Source organism: Chiloscyllium plagiosum, unplaced genomic scaffold (assembly GCF_037043375.1).
Source record: "Chiloscyllium plagiosum isolate Xiang-an unplaced genomic scaffold, Cpla_swu_hap1 HiC_scaffold_11, whole genome shotgun sequence".
Lineage (NCBI taxonomy): Eukaryota > Metazoa > Chordata > Chondrichthyes > Orectolobiformes > Hemiscylliidae > Chiloscyllium > Chiloscyllium plagiosum.
The window spans coordinates 85,910,232-85,927,093 of record NW_028270149.1 but is presented as its reverse complement, the minus strand read 5'-3'; the positions used below and the strand labels follow the sequence as shown (position 1 = coordinate 85,927,093).

The 16,862-nt window shown below is 42.1% G+C and overlaps 1 protein-coding gene across 1 annotated transcript in view; it reads right to left on the bottom strand.

Moving 5' to 3' along the window:
- Positions 1-6,744: 6,744 nt before the first annotated feature.
- Positions 6,745-16,862, bottom strand: part of LOC122557533 (sodium- and chloride-dependent neutral and basic amino acid transporter B(0+)-like) — a 44,354-nt gene continuing 34,236 nt past the window's right edge. Inside the window, exons 11-14 of the mRNA XM_043705280.2 lie at positions 14,934-15,033; positions 13,929-14,038; positions 13,640-13,810; positions 6,745-6,897 (exon numbers count right to left, since the gene is read on the bottom strand). Of these exons, the coding sequence (XP_043561215.1) occupies positions 6,745-6,897; positions 13,640-13,810; positions 13,929-14,038; positions 14,934-15,033 (534 nt within the window). The remainder of the gene's footprint in view (positions 6,898-13,639; positions 13,811-13,928; positions 14,039-14,933; positions 15,034-16,862) is intronic.

Below are 16,862 nucleotides of genomic sequence, written 5' to 3'. Positions count from 1 at the left end.
CACAGCAGAGATTCATCCCGAGGAAAGAGGAGCATGGTACAGGGAGGATGAGGCAACCATGGCTGACTAAGGAAGTCAGGGATAGCATAAAAGCAGAAGAGAAAACATATAACGTGGTGAAAGGCAGTGGAAAACCAGAGGATTGGGAAGCTTACAAGGACCAAAAGAAATAAGAAGGGAGAAGATTAACTATGAGGTTAAGCTATCCAGTAATATAAAGGAAGACTGTAAGAGTGTTTTTTTAGATACATAAAGAGCAAAAGAGAGGCAAAAGTGGACATTGGACTGCTGAAAAATGACATGGAGAGGTAGTAGTGGGGAACAAGGAAATGGCTGAGGAACTGAATAATTACTTGGCGTCAGTCTTCACGGTGGAAGATATGAGTAATATCTCAAAAATTAAAGGGAATGACGGGCAGAGCCAAGTATGGTGGCCATCGCCAAGGAGAAGGTGCTAGAAAAACTGAGTGGTCTGAAGGTGGATAAATCGCCTGGACCAGATGGACTACACCCCAGAGTTCTATGGGAGACAGCTGAAGAGATCGTGGAGGTGTTAGTGGTGATCTTTCAGGAATCACTACAATTAGGAAAGGTCCCAGATGACTGGAAAATTGCTAATGTGACACCCTGTTTAAAAAGGGAGTAAGGCAAAAAATGGATAATTACAGACTGATTAGCCTAACCTCAGTCATGGGTAAGATCCTGGAATCCATTGTGAAGGATGAGATTTCTGAATACTTGGAAGTGCATGGTAAAATAGGGCAAAGTCAGCATGGATTCATCAAGGAGAGGGTCATGCCTGACAAATCTGGTCGAATTCTTTGAGAAAGTAATGAGCAGGTTAGACCAAGGAGAGTCAATGGATGTTATCCAGCTGGACTTCAAGAAGGCCTTTGACAAGGTGCCACACAGGAGGCTGCGGAGTGGGATAAGGGCCCAAGGTGTCAGAGGCAAGATACTAGCATGGATAGAAGCTTGGCTGTATGGCAGGAAACAGAGAATGGGAACAAAAGTCAGGATCTCAGGATCTCCCGCAAAGCTCAGTGTTGGGACCATGACTTTTCACTTTATACATGAACGAACTGAATGAAGGAAAAGAGGGCATTCTGGTTGTATTTGTAGATGATACAAAGATAGATAGAGGGACAGGTAGCTTTGAGGAGGTAGGGAGGCTGCAGAAGGATTCGAATAAAAGCAAATTACTGCGGATGCTGGAATCTGAAACCAACAGAGAAAATGCTGGAAAATCTCAGCAGGTCTAGCAGCATCTATAAGGAGAGAAAAGAGCTGACGTTTCGAGTCTAACTGACCCTTTGTCAAAGCTCCTTTTTCTTCGGGCTGTCTGGGGTTGGGAGACTATGAAGTTGGAAGCTGTTGGGGGGGCGGGGGGGTGGGGGGGTGGGGGGGAGGCATCCGGAGGAAATGAGGTCAGTCACGGTGTTGGAGATAATGGCTTGATGCTCAGTGGTGTGGTCATGCTCCAGGGGGAAGTAGGAGGAGGAATCTGAGAGTTGGCGCTCAGCCTCTGCAAGGTAGTGGTCAGTACGCCAGACGACAACAGCACCCCCTTTGTCAGTAGGTTTGATGACAAGTTGGGGTTGGACCTAAGGGAGCTAAGGGCAGAAAGTTCAGATGGAGATTTTTTTGGGTTTTTTTTGACAAAGGGTGAGTTAGATTTGAAATGTCAGCTCTTTTCTCTCCTTACGGATGCTGCCAGACCTGCGGAGATTTTCCAGAATTTTCTCTGTTGATTGTAGAAGGATTCGGACAGGTTAGGAGAGTGGGCAAAGAAGTGGCAGATGGAGTACAATGTGGGGAAGTGTGAGCTCATGCACTTTGATAATAAGAATAGAGGCATGGACCAATTTCTAAATGAGGAGAAAATTCAGAAGTCCGAAGTGCTGTGAGATATTGTATTCCAGGTTCCTTCACTAACACATTCACAAGCTCTTTATGTTTATTCATTCATAACTCCTTTACTAACAAGAAACACTGCATTCCTATTTCATTCATTCATAACTCACTACTATAACATGGTTTCATTCATTCATAAGACCGTGGTTGTGTAGTATATTTTACTCTCATAAGATAGACCAAATTATAACAACCATTTCTTAATCAATAAAGCCCCTTTCAAACCCATTACTGGATTTTGCACACCTTATCAGCTCTTGCTACAAGCAGTGTTTAGGCCTATTTACCTCTGAATAAGTGTAGTATATTCAGAACAACACTAATCCCGCCATCATGTCTCCATGAAAGATTATAATATTAATCGGCCCTGAGATACCAAAACATTTCCCCAATTAAGTCTTCCCTGTCCACACTGTCCAAACACTCGTGTTGATTCCAATATGGAACAGGATCTTGCCATTCAGTTTCATTGTTTTTCAATTTGGTTCAATATTGAGGATAGATTTCTATGAATTGTGCATCCACACATTCCCATATAACCACATTCAGACTCTGAAGAAAGTCAGAAGTCACAAACACCAGGTTATAGTCAAACAGGAACCAAAACAGAAGCTGCTTGGGAAACCTCAGAAGTCTAGCAGCATCGGTGAAGACAAAACAGTTAACGTTTCGGGTCCAGTGACCTTTCCCTGAAGGAAGGCATTCCGATGAAGTGGCAGCATTCCAACTGCTTGTGATTTCAAATAAACCTGTTGGACTATAACCTGGTGTTGTGTGACTTCTGAATTTGTCCACCCCAGTCCAACACTGGCACCTCCACATCAAGACTCTGAAGAGAGGAAGAGTCTGGCCATCTGATGGAGGTCATTGGCTGTCTACCGCAATGGGAGCCAGGATTTGCAGATGCCCTCATGGTAGCTGACCTCCTTGGTGATCCATCATCCATTCTTGCTGGATTATTCCTGATTTGGAAGTGCCGGTGTTGGACTGGGATGTACAAAGTTAAAAGTTACACAACACCAATTTACCCAGGTTGTGGAGTATAAGGTCGCTAGGTGCTCCACAACCACCTGATGAAGGAGTGGCACTCTCAAAGCTAGTGCTTCCAAATCAACCTGTTGGACAACAACCTTTTAGCCTGGAGGAGAGCTGCAGAAAAGGATCACCTCTGCTGCTGTTGGGGTCTTGTGTGTGCTGTGGTGATAGCAGCCTTCCTGTCTACTCTTCGGTCCAGCCCCACCACTGTTGCTAATATAAGCTTGCACAACAAATCAGGGCTGGCATGATGAATTCAGTACCTACCTCTCAATTTGGTAGCACCACCATCAGCACTTCTTGTTATACAGTATTTGGAAAGCATCACACAGGTCCCTCATACCGTCAGAAAGAGGTACTTGGAACGAGGTAGGTATAGAGTGACCAGTGAGTCATGGCATCATGGCACCTAGAGACTTACTGAGTGGGGGGGGTGGGGTGCTCAGCCACTCAGACTTTGTAAAGGAATGGGCACTCAGAACTTGGCCCTTGAATGGTGTCAACTTGGTGGGAATAGATGCACAGGGACAAAAATGGCAAGAGCACTGGAGTGGGCACCTGCCCAGTAGAAAGATTCCAGCTGACAGCAAGGGCAAATTGTCAGAGCTTGGGTTCAGTGGTGATAAGGAACATCACCCCCACCCCGGGACAAGAGGAGAGTATGGAACTGGAAGGAAAGCGAAGGCAGGTGCTGCTGCTGAGCATGAAGCTACCTGGAGGTGATTGAGGAGAAGTGCTGCAGTGACTCCCCAAGGAGTTCCTCACAGTGATCCATGCTGTTATTTCCAAAGATTATGTATCAAGCTTATTGCTGCTTGTGAATGACTGCACACCATTGTACTCTACTGGTTACTCAATGAATGTTGGCTTTACTCACCTCTGTTTTGTCTTGGCCTTATTCTCAACCAGCTAAGCTTCTTGTCTCAGTTTGCCACTTCCAAAGCCCCTCCAATAACAAACAGAGCACAGCTCTCCTAGCTGCCAGTCTCAATATCCACCATCTTCATATCTCACTTTCAGGCGTAGCTATAGTAGACTCTCAGAAGATCACCCCATGGCAGTTCACTGTGCAAAAGCTAACATTTTGAGAGAGGCAATATAGGATCGTAGAAAATAACAAAAATGATAGAAACTTGGAACAACTATTTTGTGTCTGCTTCCACTGAAGAAGACTTAGGAGGACTTCCCAAAGATACTTGAAAATTAAGAGTCAGTAGGGAGGGAATCTCTTAAAACAAACACAATTTGAACACAACAAGTTCAAAGTTTAATTTGGCAACTAGAAGATTACATTCTTTAAATGCAAAATATTGGATTAAGAAATAAAAACGTTAATTTGATCATGGGCTGTTAAAGCGCAGCAGGTCAGGCAGCATCCAGGGAACAGGAGAATCGACGTTTCGGGCATAAGCCCTTCTTCAGGAAGGGCTTATGCCCGAAACGTCGATTCTCCTGTTCCCTGGATGCTGCCTGACCTGCTGCGCTTTTCCAGAAACACATTCCAGCCCTGATCTCCAGCATCTGCAGACCTCACTTTCTCCTCATGGGCTGTTAAACCAGCTGAGAAGACATGTCAGATGCAGCAAAATCTGTGCCACTGATGTCAAGGCAATCATCTTCAATACAGTTAAAAATAATTAGATGTTATTAATAGAATCTATTTTTGAAAAATCCTGGCCTGCATTAAATACCTTCATTTAATTTTATGATGATAGCATATGGGTAAAGACTTTGAAAGCATCATTTAGAATAGCAGAACCATTAACACCTTTAGGTCCTAATATAACAACCTTTACAGCCAAAATGCTTCAACAACATTGTTAATTAACTAGAAATATCACACATAATAGTACAAGCAGAACAAAATCCTAATAATTATCTTCCAAATCAAGAAAATAGCAACTTCAAGTGCCCATTAACAATAAAATAATGTTAACAAACTTGTCCATTCCAAACGTTCCACCAGTAAGTTTAAATTTTCAGATCCATTTAAATTGAACAATGAATCATTAGACATGGAAATCACAATTCCTAATGCTTCAAACACATTCAGGACACCAGATCAAATTAGCATACCTCTAATTCATTGGAACATTGAATCATGCAAGAAGCAAATTATTTTGATGACTTCCAAAGAGCTTTTGGTCAATATTTCACTTCAAGAACAAATTGGACACTGTCAAGATTAAGTTGATGTTGAGGATCCAGTGTTGGATTGGGGTGACTAAAGTTAAAAATCACACAGCATCAGGTTCTAGTCCAACAGGTTTATTTGGAAGCACTAACTTTCAGAGCACTGCCCCTTCATCAGGTGGTTGTGGAGCAGGATCATGAGACACAGAATTTATAGCAAAATATCACAGTGTCATGCAACTGGAACAATATATTGAACAAATCTAAATTAGGTTTGTTTAATATATCATTTCGGCTGCGTGACACTGATCTTTTGCTATAAATTTTGTGTCCAATGATCCTGCTCTACAGCTACCTATTGAAGGAGCAGTGCTCTGAAAGCTAGTGCTTCCAAATAATCCTGTTGGACTAGAACCTGATGTTGTGTGATTTTTAAGATTAAACTTCAATAGCAGATATCAACTCCCAGGAGAGCTTTTGTCGAGAGTTTCATGAATAAGCTGTATGCAGTAGATGGACAAAGTAGCTATGAAACCTAAAACAAGAGCTAATTTCTGACAGAATTATTATTGGTCTCTCATAGAAATCAGCTACTGCTTCAACCAAAGAGAATCTAACTCTTGAATGAGCAGTCAACAAAGCAGTAGACACAGATCCTAGAAAATTATTCACAAAGCATTATACAGTAAAAGTTCAATTTAATGCAAAACATTCAACAGGGAACGTTCGCTGTTGCACAATAACCATCTGACCAGAGTAAAAACACCTCTCAGCTGAACAATAACACATTTGCAAACAACAATATAAAATATGAAACAATCTGATAGTGTCACTCATGTGAAAAGAAAACTGTCCAGCCTTCCAGTAGGAATGTACTCAATGCAGCAAAACTCACAATTTCTTACAGATGTGGTAGAGTCTCAAAAACATACTAGCAACAAATCAATTCATTCTCAATTTAACACTGACGTTCGTGTCTTGAACAGAACCTTGAAGACCACCCTAATGCTGCAAGGAAACAAACATATTCATATGAAGAACAACAACCCATGGGTGACCTACGTCAAGCAAACATATCCAATACAAAAGCAACTGGTCAAATATAACCACCCTGCAATTCTTCTGCAATTATATCATTACAAGCTTCTTCAGAAAAATCAATTGAATTGTTGATTTCATGGAAGCCAGCAGAGAAAATGAAAGATCAACAACTTTATCTCAAGTGTTTCTACACTCAGCCATGACTTTCCTGAACCTGGACACTATCCAGGGGTTGTGTACATAATGTACAGGGACAATGTAGATTCTACACAGGGACTCAATGGATATATCCCAGGGACTGTGTACTTACTGCCCCAGGAACTGCATAGATACTGTCCCTGGAACTGTATAGATTTTACACAGGATGGCATGGACATAGCTCAGGCACTGTGTAGATACTGCCACAAGATCTGCATAGATACAGCTCCAAGATACTGCCAAGATACTGCATAGTCAGTACCCCAGGGATTGGGTGGACACTGTCCCAGGGACCCCGCGGTCTACATAGATATTGCCTCAGGAACCATGTGGACACTGGTCCAGAGATTCCCCTGGTTGCAGTGGAGTGCAGTAGAATGGTGATAAATTAGTAAATTAGGTAAATCAATCTGTGTTTAAAAATTAAAACGGATATTGTTCTTTCTCAGGAGTGGGCAGGAGTTTCACACAGACTGGGGCTTCTGCAGAATCAGGTTTGTTTTCATATCTTTCCCCTTTGTGTTCTTCCAAGCATGGATCCCAACCTGGAGCTGAAGTACAAGCACCAGTAATTTTCTGTGAAAGGAAAAATTGAAATGTTTCATTATTTCTACCTGACCTTTATGCAGAATTAACATCAAACTAGCAAAAGAAATCCTGATCCAAATGAGATTGTTCTGTAGTTTGTTTAACATTTGCAACTCACATTAAACCAAGAGTAGCCAGCAGGTTTATCCTAGAGATTATACTCCTGTATCAAAACTCTAATTTCTCAGACAGTGAGATGCACTGAAGGAATAGGTATTAGACTAAAATAATTCCTCGTACAAATACTTTAGTGCAGGCACTGGCACATCAACTTAAGCATTGTTATTGAGCCATTAATTTATTCTCATGATGAAAAAACATAAACGGCATGCTGTCAATGGAAGACCTGTCATAAAACAATTTTAATTTTTTTGACATGTTCCCAAATCACTCATTCTGAACACTGTAGATCCCATGGAACTAATTACAGCATGAGCTGGGGCAAGGGAAATGCCCACCACAACCTTATCAGTTGAGTTTCATGTTGAGGTGATATTTATTCAGGGCCCTCGGTTTCTGTCCCATGTCTTCATGGGATGAACAGACTGATTCTCAACCTGTAGATCTTTGGGGAGGTGGAGCAAGGTGTCCAACAAGGAACTGGAGTTTAACATTTGAAATCCTAGAATCCCTACAATACGGAAGCTGGCTATTTAGTCCATCAAGGCCACATCAAGTTTCTGAAGACCATCTCACCCAGAACCACCCCCACAACTCTGAATTTCTCATGGCTAACTTTTGTAACCTGTACATCCCTAGACACTGTGGGCAATTTTCCATGGTCAATTCACCTAGCCTGCATAGCTTTGGACTGAGAGAGGAAACCGGAGCATCCCCACACAGACACGGAGAATATGCAAACTCCACACAGAAGTCACCTGAGGCTGGATTTGAACCCAGGTCCCCATTGCTGCAAGGCAGCAGCGCTAACCACAGGGCCACCGTGCTGCCCAACTTACTTCCTTTTCTTTCCTTTCCTTATGTGCTACCGCCCTGTCTCACCTTTAAAGATATTTAGATTGAAAATATGATGCAGCTTGATAGGCTATTTGCTGCCATTTTGAATGATTGCGAATAAGATCCTCCAACCCATTTATGTCAATGTTGCTGTGCATCAGGAACGGTTTCTGAGTGTTTCTGTCATTTTTTCTTTGCCTTCCCCCAGAACACTGGCAACTTGAAAGCTGGGAAAACAGGACTTGGTGGGGGAAGTGATTTTCATTTCTCTGGACACATGATGTACAGTCACAGTCTCACTGGACTGGTGGAGTTCGGAGACCACAACAGCTCTGTGTATTAGGAGTGGTGTTAACTTGTGAAGGTTTCTGTTATTATGAACCAGTTGCTATAGTTTGTAGATTCTAGCATCTGCAGATTTTATTTTTGTCTCTAACATGGTTTGGAGATGGCTGAGTTGGTGTAGTTGACCCAGCGTTGGATCTTCTTATCAAAAATATTCTTCTCAATAACCTCTTAGCATATTCCAGACTCTCTCCTTTAACACAAGCACTGTTTTAGCAGGATTCAAGTTCAGACCGAGTCATCTACGTTCAGAATTGAAGAGATTGAGGGTGACTTGCAAATCTGGTACAGAGTGAGTACTTGAGTCATTGGCATGCTGTTGATCATGTTTGCCGATGGTAATCAGTTCAGATTGGCATGGAGGCAACTGAGATTAAAGACATTTCCATTTAGTTCACTACAATGCCATTTTGTATACACGCCAAAGGGCAATGGATCTTTGATGAGATACCCAACTGTGGTGTAAAATGAATGTGGTGAAACGGTTAAAAATTATGTCCCAATACATGTGTGAATCTAACCGGAATGGAGGTGTTGCTTAGTCCCGTGTGAATCTTATTACACACCTCCCCGTGTGAATCTTCTTATCTGTATGTAACCAGAATGGAATGTGTTTTTTAGCCTTGCTCTGCTGTTCACATGAATGTTTATATCTGGAAAAGAGTATATCAGCTGGAAAAGTCTCCAGTTCGGTGAGTCTGCTCCGGGGTTACGTTTAACCGCCGAGCGTGGGTTGTTGGCAACCGCTCTACGAGAACTGACGGCTCCCAGTTCCGGTAACATGTAGAGTGAGTATAAGCCAGACCCGTTGTGGCGACGCTGCGGGGAATAAAATGCCCATATTCTAGCAGACTCGCCTCTTGGTCGTTTGTTCTGTGTCAGACTACTCTCCTACGAACCTGACCTTGAGAATTTTTTAAAACACCAACCCATATAGTGTGGGAGAATCACACAACCTTGCTTGTCACTCGTCTCGATTTAGAATCATAGAATCCAAACAGTGTGGAAAAAGGCCATTCGTCTCATCAAATCTACACTAACCCTTCGAAGAGCATCTCTCCCAGACCTAGCCCTCCCAATTTATCCCCATAACCGCACATTTCTCTTGGCTAATCCACCTAGCCTGCCCATCACTGGACAACATGGACAATTTAGCATGGCCAATTCACCTAACTTGTACATTTTTGGACTGCAGGAGGAAAACAGAGAAACCCTAGGCAGCCAAAAGCTGCAATTCAACCCAGGTCCATGAGGTTGTGGGCAACAATGCTAACCACTGCGCCACCCTTCCACTCTTGGCCTTCTTTGAAGGGCTCTGTTTCAGACCTCTCAATGAAGAGATTGGAAAGTGCAGTGCAAGGTCAATCATTGAACAGCTTCTTAACGAAACTATTAAATATCTAGAGACTAATGACATCAAGTCGTATGGAAATACTGTGGTAGTCCTGTGGTGAATGATCAGCCATGGTCTTATTGAGTGGTGAATCAGCCATCATAGGTAGAATAGCCTATGCTTGTTCTAATGCTCCTATGTGATTTGTGGGCTTCTCACTATGAGGCAGTTGCAGGATTGTGACAAAATTCCTTGGATTTCCAAAACCTTTAGAGTGCAATCCAGAGTGCCTTGTGATTTACTGAATCAAATGCTTTGGTCAGATCAATGAATGCAAGGGAGTGCCCCTAGTGTGGCTCTTGACATTTCCCTGCCAACAAGGACCTGGTTCATCAAGAAGGCCTCAAGCCATGCCATTTCTCTGACATGATTTTCTCAGATACAGGAAGAAAATGAATTGAGTGAACGCATGTCAGCGTTTTCCTGGCTATGGATGGAAGGGAAAACCCTCAATAGCTTCCATGGCATCTTTTATCTTCCTTCTTGAAAATAGTGACAATTCTTGCATTCCTGAGTTGACAGGGCAGTAAGGAGAGATGGGATGGGGCATGTGGAGGGAGGAGAAAAGGAGTTCTGCTTCTTTGCAGGATGAGTACATCAGGTCTTGACATAAGCAACTTTGAAGACTTCAACTGCAATCCCATAAAAGGCCACAGGTTTTGTCATTTGTCATTCATTTAACAGATGGCAGCTCTCCCATTGACAGCAGTTTGCTTACAGATTTGATTGCAGGGCAGTGGAGAGAGAGGCAAAAGATGACCATTTGCTCCTATGGATTCAAAGTTGAGGAGTTGTTAGAAATATTCCTTCCAGCATTAACAGATAGTATCTTCATCCTGAGGAAGAACACATGAATGAAGGGTTTTTCTCCACTTGGCATAGGTCTATAAATGGTCCATGCCATGAAGGTCAGCATCAGTTAGATTTCTCAGAGTTTCTGTTCACACCACATTTCCTTTATCTTCCAGATGCGTCTTTGGGTATCAGCCTTGGGTTGTTGGAATGAGGTTTCCTTGACTTGTGACTATGGATTTTTCCATCAAGCAGTGAGGGCTGTTCGGTTCAATTCCAGGAGAACATGCATTTCAGCTTCCGTTGCACCAGTGCTGGTGACAATGATGTTCGCTCCCACTGTTCTTGACATGGAAATTTATTTGATCCCACTGTTCTGAAATTGAATTGGATATGCAGAAATTTCACTGATTGACTGTGAACTGCTTTTTGTGCACCAATTTTAGTTGGGCTGCTTTGGGCAGGAATTATAAAACTTTTGATTTTGGCAACAGGATTATGTTTGTGCTGGATGGATGCTCACCACTAACAAAACAAGTCGATAATTCATGCAGCAAACATCCGCTCTGAGTGATACTGTCATCACATGCAGCTTTGACTCAGACAGTAGAGTAACCCAGGAGGTGGCACCGCTCAGACTCAGGTTGCCTCCATGTGGTTTTTTTTTATTTGTCCCCCTGCTAGACGACAGTGTTTGTTAAACGGGGGTGGGGGATTGTCACAGTGGCCACACTTTGTCAGCAGGACACCCCTTGAACTGGATTCTCTGACACCAGTTTCCAAGATTTTGGAGTGTCTTCAGGATGGCAGTGAGGGCTTCATTATGTTCAGGATAGGAACTTACCATTGACCTCCTCATTAAAGATTATAAGCACTGATGATGATAACATATTGGCTATGGCTGAACTGGTGTCACAAGCCTCTCGTTTATACAACTGAGACGTTCTGACAGTGCTTTGAGGATGCAACCCTGGGTGTTTGACACAAGTCTGTGGACGTGAAGCTTGCTGTCAGTCTTTTATGTCCAGTTGCAGGTGTTCCTCTTGCATGTACTTTCAGTCCTTCGCCAGGACATTTTATATTTTATATCAGTAGAATTCTTGATGGTTCCTGTGATATGACTACAGATCCTCTTTCTGGCTGGTCTTGTTTCAGACTTTGCATGAATGTTCTCACAACTCAAGTCGAAAAATGTATGGGTTTCTTTCTTTGACCACCGAAATGCTGATCCTGCAGATACATGGTTTCCCCATCCAGGAAAAAATTGGAGCTAATTTTAGGGCAGCTTTCTCCCCCCCCCCCCCCCCCCCCCCCAAATACGGGATGGGAAAGGGGCAGATCAGTCATAGCCCAAAGAAACTTCTGATCTAACACAGGTATCCAATAATCTCATGCATCTGGAGAAATAAACAGCAAATGACTATGAATACTCAAAATCTGAAATAAAAGCAGAAAACGCTGGAGAAACCCCAGCATCTGCAGAGAGAGAAAAACACTTAACATTTTGAGTCCAAAGACTCTTCAGTTGAATCGGAAATGTTAAATCTGTTTCTCTCCCCAGCACATTCTGATGTTATTTCATGCTTCTAGAGCCTTTGTGCAGACTCTCAATCACAGGTTCTCAGGCCCAGCCCCATTGCAGTTCTCCATCACCTGAGGATTTGACAAATGGACTCTGGAAGGAGCCAGTGTGTGACTTCGTTCAATGTGGAGAACTTAGGGCTCCCCCTCAATGACTGGGACCACCTTGCCGATGCAGCCTCAATCGCGCTCTGCAACTGGTGATTTCATGGACGTCTTTTGCCTGGTCTGCTGTGGAGTACGTTATGTTGCCTTTTCCTCAGGAGAAGGAGGTTGCATTACTAAACATTTCTGATGAAGTAGAAAGATCTGAGATGTTGAACAAGAGTTCTCTCAATACATTTTTTTTAATGTTGAGGCATGAAAGGGAACTTCAGAATGGATGGCTGAAATCTTCATCAAAGAGTTTTTAAGGAGCTTCTTTAATGGAGAGAGATGTTCAATTGGATAATTCCAGACCTTAGGGCTCAGGCAGTTGAAACACAGCAGCTAACAGTGGAGAGATTATTATCAGCCAGATACAGAACTGGAGCAGCACAGAGATGTTGGAGGCTCGTATGATAAGAGGAGCCATAGTCAGGAACAAGACCATGGAGAGATTTGAAACCAGGATATGAATTTGTAATTGAAGCATTGCCAGGCCAGAAGCCAGTGTAGGTGAAAGTGAGGACTGCAGATGCTGGAGATTAGAGTCGAGAGAGCCAGTGTAGGCCAGTGAGCCTATACTCACCGGAGTGATGAATGAACACTGCTTAGTGCCAGTGTGAAATTTTGGATGAGCTCTTCTTGACCAAGGCTGGCAGATAGAGGCCAGGCAGGGAGCAGTGGGATAATCAAAGCTAGAGGTGGCTCTTTGTCAGTTTCCATCCTGGCAACTGTCTGAGACTGAACCAGTTGTTTGTAATCGTGAATCATATTTCATCAGGTGATGAATTTCCAATCACATACACATGTTGTTGGCAAGATCTCCACCGATATCGCTCTGTAACTTTACCCAAGTGGCTCTGTTTCATTGCTGAAAGCTTCATCCATTGCTTTTCTTGCATCTAAACTAGATGTCTCTGATCGATTGCTGGCTAATCCCCCAAATCCTGCTTTTGGTAAACTTGACATTATCCATTCTGCTGGTAGTGTTCTTACTCATGGCAAGTCAAGTTCAGATAATTATCTGTATGCTTGCTAACCATTGTTGGCTCTGGGTTAAGGAGCATTCTCAATTTCAGAATTCTAAATTCCCCTTGGCTTTAAATTCATCTGTGGTTTTGTCCCTCCCTGTCTCTGAGATCTTCCCCAGTCTCACAAATCTCCAAGATTCCTTTAAGTTTGCGTTTTGAACATCCCTGATTCTAACTGCTTTGCCATTGGTGTTCCTTCCTTTAACTACTGAGGTCCTGGGCACTAGATTTTCCTCTTTTCTCTCTCTCTACCATTTCTTTGATAAAATGCTTCTTAAAACCAACTTGTTTTAATAAATTGCCTTATATCTCCTTCGGTAGCTCAGTGTCAGATTCGACAGTATAACCTTCCTGTGAAACGATATATTACTATGTCAAAGATGTAATGCAGTTACAAGTTGTTGTTATTGTTGTAATTGTTGTACAATGAGAAATTGGGAGAACTTCCTTGATGTCTTATTCCCTTACCTTTGAAGCATTGTCTTACCTGCCACAAGGTGGAGCCCTCAGCTTTGACAACTTTCACAATGGCCACAATGGGAATCCACATAATACAGAAGATAACCATACACCAGCCCAGTGCTATTGCCCAGACAGGATATTCAACAGGTCCGTAGGTTGGGAGGGCAAATATTGCCAAGGACCAGAACAAGATTGCCTGTAATGAAATTGTTGCATAAATCAGATCAGAAATATATTTATCTAAGAGAATATGCAGCCTACTGCAGAAATATTATTTTTAGTTTAAATCTCTAAAATGTGTAACATCTACTCACTGCCAGCAAACATGGAGTGATAATAATCCAACACGCTCTCCACCACAGCCAGAAGAGCCAGTTCTTTTTCCCAATCATCAACTCAATGTCCTTAATGAATCTGTTTATCCCTGTAAACAACAAGACAGCAGAGAGACACAATCATTGGCTTTGTCCTGATTTCAGGGCAACTTATTTACTGTACACATTCATCTTGTACCGAGCTTAACTCATGAAAAGGTTAAAGCAGAGAAGGGGTCACACAGGAATTCAAGCAAGAAGTGTAAATTATTTCCTGTCACTAATTTGATAGTTGGGCAGGATTATTATGAATGCGCCATTGGAGTTCTTGCCCTGTTGCCCCAGCACCTTGGTAAACTGGGAACTGTCTAGATCGAGTGGCAACTTGCTAAACTGAGCATGAAGGAAATTGAACATCATCTCCAAAAACAATTAGTGGGAAAACAGGACACTGACATTTTCCCTAACGACAGGCATCAATAGTGCCACTGGGAAAGGATATAAAAAGGAAGGTGCTGGCCTAGTGGTATTATCACACAACTGTTAATCCAGAGATCTACATCATTTCCTGGGAACCTGGTTTCAAAACTTGCAATGTTAAATGGTGGATTTTGAATGGAATTAAAATCTGCATGTAAGAGTCTAATGATGGCCATGCAAGTATTTAGGGAACACACTGCTGCCCTTACCCTGTGTATCTCCAGGAATGTGATGGACTCTTAAGCGCTCTCTGGGCAATTAAGGATGGAAAATAAAAATAATGCTCACATCACCTTAACTGAACAAAAAGAAGCATTTTGCTGTTTTACTCCAGCATCTGGGAACAATATTTTGGATAACAAAAGGAGATAAAAACTCCCATCACCATCAGGGAAGAAAGATTAACTAAATCCTATCATTCAACCCCAATTCTCATGTATTTTTCTGAAGAAACAGGAAGATCCACACAAGTAGCATTTAATGTAACACTTTCATTCACTTAGTTTTTCTTTCTATTGCACTCACCATAGATCCAACTCAGACCAATCACTTCCAGCAGAGCTGTTATAATGGTAGTCAATCCAGTACAGAAATGATCTATTAAATTTAACCAGTAAATCCCAGCCTAAATGTAAATGGAAAATTAGAAAGTTTGACATGGAAACAATCGAACATTCATGATAAGAGATTAATAGGGAATGAGAAATGTAGATTTATGTAAATACCATCCACACAATTCTAACTAGTTTGCTCAGTCTTTTTCTTTTCCCTAATTTCTAAAATTATTTTGTTTCAAGAACTGATCATCCTTTTTGAAGCAAGAAGACTAATAACATAAGTAACAATCCAGAGTTCATCTTACTTGGGGCAAATATGTCTCTTGATTTAGGTTATTTCTCCTTACTATTCATAGAATTCCTACAGCACAGATGGAGGCCATTCAGTCCATCAAGTCCACACCGCCCTTCCAAAGTGCATCTCACCCAGACCCAGGCTCATACCCTATCCCCAAAATCTGTCATTTCCCATGGCTAGTCCACTCAGCCTGCACATTCCTGGACACTATGAGCAATTTAGCATGACTAGTCTACTTAACCTGTACATCTTTGGGCTGTGGGAGGAAACCAGAGCACCTGGAGAGAACACAGGCAGACATGGGAAAAATATGCTAATTCAACACAGTCACCTGAGGCTGGAATTGAACTCAAGTCCCAAATACTGTGAGAAAAGAATGTTAACCACTAGCCACCATGTCATGCCAGAGCTTGTGTTGTTTTCACTGCCCTGGGACATTGAATTAGCTGTAATGGTAATGTATCTGTAAATTGATCTAGATCTCTCTCCCTTATTGATACCTCAACCCATTTATCACTTGCTCAACATCAATCTTTCCATCCACTGAATCTTGTCATATTGGACCAGATTTTCCAAGGAGTGGCAATCACTGTCAAATTGCCACTCCACTCCTCATTTTGTTTTATGTTAAAGAAAAGCTTTTCTAATCATGGCTCCTTCAGAAATGCTATCTAACAGGCTCCATATAGTGCAGCATAGAGTTTAAACCATACCACCTTTTCCCAGCACTCAGTTGTCATATTCTTATGGTTTAAATATCAGTACATCAATGGTGGAGAGAGTGTATATCTGTGGATATGGTGCAAATCAAGTGGGCTGCTTTATTCTGATGGGTGTCAAGCTTCTTGAGTTAGGGTATGAAATATGTTGGAGGCAGGATCAACTGAGACTCTCAAGGGAGTATTGGATGATTATTTGGATAACAAATAGTGTGGAAGAGCAAGGGGATAAAACAGGAAACAGGCAGCAGACAATGACACTTATTTGAAAAGCTGGTGCAGACACAATGAGATGAATGGACTCCTCTGTGCCACAAAACTTCTGTAATTCTGTTCAGAAATCACAGCTTAATTACGAATATAGGAGGTCCAACTTGATTCAGATTGTTTCTTCAGCGATTCCAAAGTTCAATACAGAAAACAGTTCCAAGTAGGAGTTGCGAAGAATTTCCTAAAACCATCTCTAAAACTTTATTTTGTTGTTGGAAATTGTGCCCTCTATATCCATTTTTTAACTATTTCTACAATCTTTAGCAAATTTGCGTTCCTCTATAAGATCAATCTGAGATATTTGACTTCCAAATTGAAAGATTCAGTGTTGATAATCTTTCCTCAATCCTAAACCCTGACTCCTGTTGCCCTTTTCTTAGAATCCTTACAGTGTAGAAACAGGTGATATAGCCCATCAAGTCCACACTGAATCTCTAACGAGCATTCCCAGCCAGACCCACCCGCTTCCCTATCCCTGTAACCCTGCATTTCCCATGATTAATCCAACTAACCTGCACATCTTTGAACTGTGGGAGGAAACCCACACAAACACAGGGAGAATGTGTAAACTCCACACAGTTGCTCGAGGCTGGAATTGAACCCACATTCC